The sequence below is a fragment of the Limulus polyphemus genome, unplaced genomic scaffold (genome assembly GCF_000517525.1).
Source record: "Limulus polyphemus unplaced genomic scaffold, Limulus_polyphemus-2.1.2 Scaffold2546, whole genome shotgun sequence".
NCBI classification, from domain to species: Eukaryota; Metazoa; Arthropoda; class Merostomata; order Xiphosura; family Limulidae; genus Limulus; species Limulus polyphemus.
The window spans coordinates 86690-94540 of record NW_013668156.1 but is presented as its reverse complement, the minus strand read 5'-3'; the positions used below and the strand labels follow the sequence as shown (position 1 = coordinate 94540).

Below are 7851 nucleotides of genomic sequence, written 5' to 3'. Positions count from 1 at the left end.
CAAATTTTATCGTAACTGCATTATCATTTAAAAATAAATGAGAAGTTGTATTCTAGTTGAAATGTTTTTACAGTACACATTTAGAGTAATCCCATTACACTGTCATTACACCCAGTTTTACTGCTGATATCTTTTAATTCCAGATGAATGCTCTTCTTGGTAAGTACTTCCAGATTAATTCATGGTTTCCAAACTGTAGGGCATCCCCCCTCCCCCGTATATGTGTGTGTGGGGGGGGAGGCTTTTGCCAGGTGAACCCAAAAAATAGCAATGAAAGAATTGGGAAAAGTAAAAAATAACTTTTAACACTTTAAATTTTCATATAACAGCTCATGTAGATGTTGATGGATGGTCTAAAACATTACATCCTATGAAGTGTTTTATGTCAGAATGATCGGTTATAATACATATGTTGAGAGAGAAAGTTGTAAAGAGATACAGCACAATCATGGATAATGTGCCATGCTACACCCTTTATGTTTTATGGGTGTTGTCGAAGAGAAGCCAGACATCTATCAGTATCAACTTATGCTCTTTTAGAAGATGTTCCTTTAATATAATAGAACAGACATTACTGGTTACTAGGTGCCATTTTTCTTTTTTCTTTACTAGACTACAAAACAAATACAGTTATAAAATATCACTAGCATATCGTTTACTTTCAGCCAGAGGATGGAGATAGAAAAGTGCATTCTTGTCAGCAAACAATAAATTGGACCAGTCAAAAATGATGCAGTTTAGATTATCATCAGTAATGAAAGACCATATGCACATTATTATGAACACAAAAGATATCATACATGAATCAGGGTAAAGAGAAAACACCTTAACATTGTAGCATCATGTTAATAGATCCACTAACAATTCTACAACAACTCACTACAGAGAATGTATAGTTCCTGCAGGTTACTTTTCTATAAGTAACTTATATATGATAACCTACACTTCACAAAGTATAGTTCCTGCAGGTTACTTTTCAATAAATAACTTTTATATGATAACCTACACTTCACAAAGTATAGTTCCTGCAGGTTACTTTTCAATAAATAACTTTTATATGATAACCTACACTTCACAAAGTATAGTTCCTGCAGGTTACTTTTAAATAAGTAACTTATATATGATAACCTACACTTCACAAAGTATAGTTCCTGCAGGTTACTTTTCAATAAATAACTTTTATATGACAACCTACATTTCACAAAATACAGTTCTTGCAGGTTACTTTTCAATAAGTAACTTATATATGATAACCTACACTTCACAAAATGTAGCTTTTACATGCTACTTTTCAATAAATAACTTTTATATGACAACCTACACTTCAAAAAATATTGCATTTACATGTTACTTTTCAATAAATAATTTTTTATATGGTAACGTACACTTCAAGAAGTATAGTTCTTGCAGGTTACTTTTCAATAAATTATTAATATATGATAACCTACACTTCACAAAATGTAGCTTTTACATGCTACTTTTCAATAAATAACTTACAACGTACACCTCACAAGCTAACTTTAATGGACAAACAAATTGAACATGTCATATATTTTTACTCTTCTAAACTTATGTCCAAGAAACTGAAAAAAATTGCACAACTAAAAAAACAACACATAAAAAAACATGACCAGACCATTGTCATCTTATTATAACAATTATACATTATCAAGACCCTAAATGCTAAAATATAATTAAATTCACTATGTATGTCACAGCGACCTTTTTTTCAACAGGATTACTCTACTGAACACACTACAGTCAGTACACTAATGTGAAAGAAGTAATCACAATTGAAGCATTTTTGGTGGGACAAGGATTCGAACCTATGATCCTCAGATTGCGAGTCAAGCACCCTAACCACCTGGCCATGTAATTTATACAAATAATACTGAAGTATGAGTAGTTACCTTAAAAATATCTTGTCTGCAAATACAGGAAAATTACACATTACTTCATTAGTTTTACTGTTCAAAAGATAATAGTTTCCTTGGGTAATTACATGACCAATAATATTTAACTTGTCTACATTTTAGATTGAATTTCAAATAAGTATGCTCCTCTACTTTAAGAGATATCGTATAATGACAAAGTTTGTAAGTCTATATGATTTTGTATCATCGACCATCACGCAATAAACTTTTCCAAAATTATTATGGCCTGAACCAATATGAATTTGAAACTGAATTCAAAAACCTAATATGTTGGCCAATACTTGATTAGAACGATTAAGTTTCTTACATGTACTTAAGATTTAAAATAATGTATATTTGTATAGAGATAGGATTGAATATACCATTGTCTCGGTTAATTTTGGATACCCAAGTTAGTAAAAACCTGTACATCATCCCACCTCAGACTAAGTATACACAGCATAACTTCATTTACTGATATTAAAACTTAAAATGTACAAATGGCATTTTTTTAAGATTCTTTAGCATAAACAATATTCTCCACTAACCAATAAAAACAGCAAATTTTTTTAATCTTTGGCTTTGTATCACAATATTCACACACACACACACACACTTCACTACCATTAACTATTCATAAAATTTAACAAGACCTTAATGGTTCAAGTTGAGTAATATCACAAAAATAATCAATACAAACATATATATGCAATTAAAAAAAGGTACACCATCATTTTTCAACTCCTGTTTATTTTTCTAAGGCTGAATTGGTGTGGTTGTTGTAACTTAAAAAACAAACAATATTAATACCTTTTCATAACCTATTCTTTCTTTGATCTTTTTTAGTTTAATTTGTAATATTTAGTAGTTTCTCTCTCTCTCTCTTTCTTTATATATACTTCGTATTGTACCAGTCACAAACTCCAGACCAACTCAACGCATGCATTATAAAGCTTATACCTTACCAACTGTGTAACATATGTTGTTCTAATCGTACTCAGAAAAAACGTTTTTTATAAATTTCTAATCTCATAAAACAGTGGCATATTTTAGCAGCACAATGATACGTACCTGCCAAACAGAAATTCCACCATTTCAGCTTTTAAATAGTTAAAATACCCTTTACCTTAGTAAAACATTAATAAAGTTTAAGGTTTACAAAGTAAACATTAATTACAGAATTTAGATACAAAAATTAATAAATAATGAGATAAATTTAAAAATGGACTAAAAAAAAGTAAGATATGCTTTTAGGTGTAAAAAACACAAATTAAAATACAGATTTAAAATGTAAAAAAAGATGCAAGATGTTGAACTTTCAGACTTACAATATATTATCGAAGATTATAATTATGCTAAAATTAAGAGTTTTGGGGAAGATGATAGAATGCCTTTAAATTTATCAGTGAACACAAACCATAATAAAAACTTATCAGGAATTAACATCAGAATTTTCAGAGATCATCTCATAGTCACTATCATCGTAACCACTTGTTTGATCTGATGATCCTGCATGTAAGTTTTTGTTGCTACTTCTTGAATGCAAACTTTGTGATCCTTTGAACAATCCCAAATGAGAAACTATTTCTTTTTGTACAGTTCTTCGTAACTGGTCTATAATGTCGAGGCCAGAGTTCATAAGAAGAGATTGCTGAGTAACTGCCAGGGGTTTCTGGGTAGAGCTCGACGTCTCAACTTCGGAAAATGCAAGTCCTTTTGCAAAGACGTTTTCTTCTTCACTTTCAGAGGAAGAACTGAACTCTCTTTCAACAGCACGATGATACTGCATTTCTTTTATTGTGTCCTTCTGAACAGATGTTGGAAGATGAACTTCAATGTCATCTTCACTTTCATCATGTACATCTGGAAAATTTCCCAGGCCCTGAATCAAGGATAACTCGTCATCTGGTAGAAAGACAGATTTAACTTATTTAAACTTGTATGCAAAATGTGGATAAACATATTATATTTGTGAAAGTGAAAGAGCACATTTTTATGGGAAAAAGAAAAAGGATAAACAGAAATCTGATAAATCAAATTATTTGTGATTAGTGTTCCTTGACAATCGAACATCGGTTTCCTGATTAAATTGATAAACTTGGCCTCAATTATTCACAAAATCTTTACTTATCTGTACATACAAAAAAGATAATGACAAGTTAATACAGTAATTCTCAATGTTTCCACATTTTCGTAGTGATGAAACAGCAAACACGACCTCTGTATATATATTCCTGTTTAATAACAAAAGATTCGTACCTTCGTTAAGAAGAGATTCTATTCCAAGCTCCTGAGCCATACTCTGAAATTCTTCAGGATCGGGCTGCGTTAGTGAAGATGTTGATCTCGAGTTGGAGGGATGCTTGTTATTATTATTACCCCTGTCTTCACTAAGGCTGAGATCCATAGCAATGGAATCTGTTGATGCTGGTGGCAAGAACTCGTCTAATTCACTTTCATTATCTGTGCTTTCACCAGTCAAGCTTTCTCCTTGAACAAAAGAACAACTTTTATAAAATACGTAGAAAATTTCTAAAAGTATTCTCACAATCGAGAAAACACTCATACGAGTCTCTTTTTTAAAAAGTTTATCCCAAAAAATATTTGGAATACAATAAATTCAGGCTTTAAAAAAAAAAATCAATAATAATTACCCCACTACCTAAACCACAAGCTTTTCTTCCTGATTTAACAATTACATAGATAGCTGTAATTTAATTTTAATACCAGTCTCAGAATTTTTGAATTTCTCCACAATTTCCAATTTATATAAAATATCAAAAATAATTTAATCTGATCTATAAAATATTAAAATTAAAAGTTAATAGCTTCCTAATACACATATAACTATTTGGTATTTTGATAAAAAAGATAGCAATTTACAGTATTAAGAGCTGTATTGATAAAAACAAATGTGCATCATATTTGAAAATAGAATGATTGTTTAAGCCATGTGCATGTGTGTTTTAATTAACAAAACAAACCTTAACAACTACAACAACAATGCTGCATATATTAAAAGACCACCAGGGCACAGGCTATAATGAGGAATATAAGATGTACCCGCGTTTTAGAGGTGACTCCGGAAGATAAGATCTTAAAAAGGGGTGGAGATAAACTGTGTATTAGTCTTAACCTCCATTTGTTAGTCGCACATGTTAAAGAAAGAAGAATAAACATAAAATAAGAATAAGTTAGGGGAGCCAGATGTGGGTGGTCAAGCCCACAACGTCCCACATCTATATCACCCTTCATCCCCTGCAGACAGTTGTGGGAAGGTCACTGCTCTCCAAAGAAATGTAAAATGAAAGAAAAAATAAATAAGCAAGGTTCTACCATTGGGGGTAAGTAAGGGAACCTTCACTCCTGATGTTAGCATTACAGCCCCCATTATAGTAGTAAAATCTGAAATATATATTTTACTTGGTTGAGTAGGCATGGACAAGAAAAATTAAAGTTTCTACACACTGTGACTTTGAATAACTATTAATTAAAAAATATAAAACATCTAACTTACCTTTCTAGTAATACAACTAAACTTTAAATTAATAGCTAGTCAAGTTTTTAAGTACAACACCTTTTGTTACAAATTTAAATAGCATCACTTAATAACTGTTCGTGGTTGTGTTTGAATTATAAGAAAAAAGTAAAATATATTTGTTGTTATATCATTAAATAAAAGCGATATATACATAAATCATACGTGCATGCAATCATGCTGTTTTCAATGAATCAAAACATTCAACATCTTTAGTTTGTTTTCTCAAGTACACAAGTTTTAATGATGAAGAAGGTTTTTGTATTTAAATCAACATTCAACAATATAACAATATATTTAAGTTAGTCACTTCTGCATGTGTATATCAGTACTGTGAATTGATATATTATCTATTTATAGCTGAACAGAAAAATCAAAAAATGTAGATGAATTTGAAAAATGTGTGAAAGATCTGGATAACATTAGGAATGCCTGTGGAAATAAAAAGCATAGAGATGTCCCTGAATATTTGTTAGTTGTGGACTTGTTTGATTTTTATTATATTAATGTTTGGTTCATGTTTAAGCATGGCAACTTTCTGCTCCGAAAATCTGTGGTTGTTTTTGTTCATGGACTTGTGATAGAAATTTCTTGTGATCCTTTAACATGATGTTCAAGTTACATCGTGTTTCTTTCTGCTAATCATTTAAAATAATGTTCAAGTTACATCCTGTTTCATCTACGTAAAAAGTTGGGAAATTGATACAGTGTTTTGTAAAGGTTTCTTGGCAGAGTGAGCTCATAAAATAATTTTGTTAATGTGTTTAATTTTCATTCCAGGGGTGAAAATGAACCTAGATGTTATGTTAAGGTTATATTTACGTGTTAGTCTTTTTGAAATTTCTGTTACAAATATGCTAATGTTTTCTATAGAAGAGATAGTACTAGTGATTAGTATGGTATCAGTGGCTTGAGCTTTACAACTTTTTCACACGATAATTCTTGATGTATACTAAATAATTTATGTTACTCTATTAACAGAGCTTACATAATCATCTATTTGTGCCTCTCCAACACAATTAATACCTATTATCCAGTAATTATAAGAACAAAGTTTCACTCGACAGAAGGTGTTTACTCTTGGTGAATGACAATTAAAATCTAATGCCCACATTTACGTTCTTCTGGTATACTAAATAATTTATGTTACTCTATTAACAGAGCTTACATAATCATCTATTTGTGCCCCTCCAACACACAATTAATACCTATTATCCAGTAATTATAAGAACAAAGTTTCACTCGACAGAAGGTGTTTACTCTTGGTGAATGACAATTAAAATCTAATGCCCACATTTACGTTCTTCTGGTATTCCCAGCATTCCACTACTGGATGCAGCCACAATGGTAATTATCGAGTTGGCGGGAGAAAATATCCTTGTGTCAATACAGTCTCGTCCTGCCTGTGAGCTAGCACGAGGGTGACCTGCATTGTCTGTTGAGCATCCAAATTTGACTTACCTAAGGTAGCCCTCTCTTGGCTAAAAGTAACCCCAAATAGTTCTTTAACAGTTCCAAACCATGATGCAGAAACAACAAAAAGTAAAAGACCTGGTCCCAGGGATACAACCATCACTGAAAATAAATGTAAGTCTACTACAATAATCGAAGCAGTTACCAGAAGGTCCACATATTTCTGTTACTAGTTACTTCATTAAAGTAATTTTTAATTTAGAATATTATTAAGTATCAAACACCATTAACAAAAAAAAAAGAATGCATACATAATACACTTAATTTTATGCTTAACATGCATGTTAAGTTTAATTGATTAACAACACAGAGAACAAATTTAAGTTATATTTATGCGACTTCTTTGACTGTATTCATTCTTATTTTGCTATTATAATTTACAATAGGAATATTTTACATTTTAGAACTTTATAATTTGAAGAAAAACAGCAGAAACCTTAGTACTTAAAAATTAATTCTAAGTCATTGAATTTCAGCTTCATTCAATTATTCTATGTTAGTAATGCTGTTGTTTCAGCTACAAAATAGCTAAATTTAATATTTTTAACTAAACACTAGATAAGTAGCTTTTGTATGGACATGTGAATGTTGTGTACATCCACAAGATAAGAATACTACAGTCAATGTAGACCAGCGTTTCCAAACTTTATGTGATGGTACCCCCAATTAATTATTTTTCTCCTGGCTCCCCTTCCTTCATACTGAATAAAGTGACAATAATAGCAAACACAGTGGTCTCTTTGCCTCTCTTTAATCAGTTTTTTTATTAAGTATTAGCAAAACTCCACTGACTGACATTGAGGTTAACTAGTATTGCTTATAATGAACAGTTATAGAACTCCACTGACTGACATTGAGGTTAACTAGTATTGCTTATAATGAACAGTTATAGAACTCCACTGACTGACATTGAGGTTAACTAGTATT

At 31.0% G+C, this 7851-nt stretch overlaps 1 protein-coding gene and 1 long non-coding RNA gene across 3 annotated transcripts in view; one reads left to right on the top strand and one right to left on the bottom strand.

Moving 5' to 3' along the window:
• Nucleotides 1-413: 413 nt before the first annotated feature.
• On the top strand, nucleotides 414-1541 carry LOC111087731. Its single transcript, XR_002612385.1, has 2 exons — nucleotides 414-905; nucleotides 969-1541. It is a non-coding gene; the product is annotated as an uncharacterized LOC111087731 (long non-coding RNA).
• A 1608-nt stretch (nucleotides 1542-3149) lies between these two features.
• The window catches only part of LOC106467255, a 15786-nt gene continuing 11084 nt past the window's right edge, over nucleotides 3150-7851 (bottom strand). For both annotated transcript variants that reach the window (XM_022395389.1, XM_022395390.1), the window contains 3 exons: nucleotides 6913-7026; nucleotides 4173-4403; nucleotides 3150-3818 (listed from right to left, as the gene is read on the bottom strand). In XM_022395389.1, coding sequence (XP_022251097.1) covers nucleotides 3346-3818; nucleotides 4173-4403; nucleotides 6913-7026 — 818 coding nt within the window. In that variant the 3' untranslated portion in view covers nucleotides 3150-3345. The remainder of the gene's footprint in view (nucleotides 3819-4172; nucleotides 4404-6912; nucleotides 7027-7851) is intronic.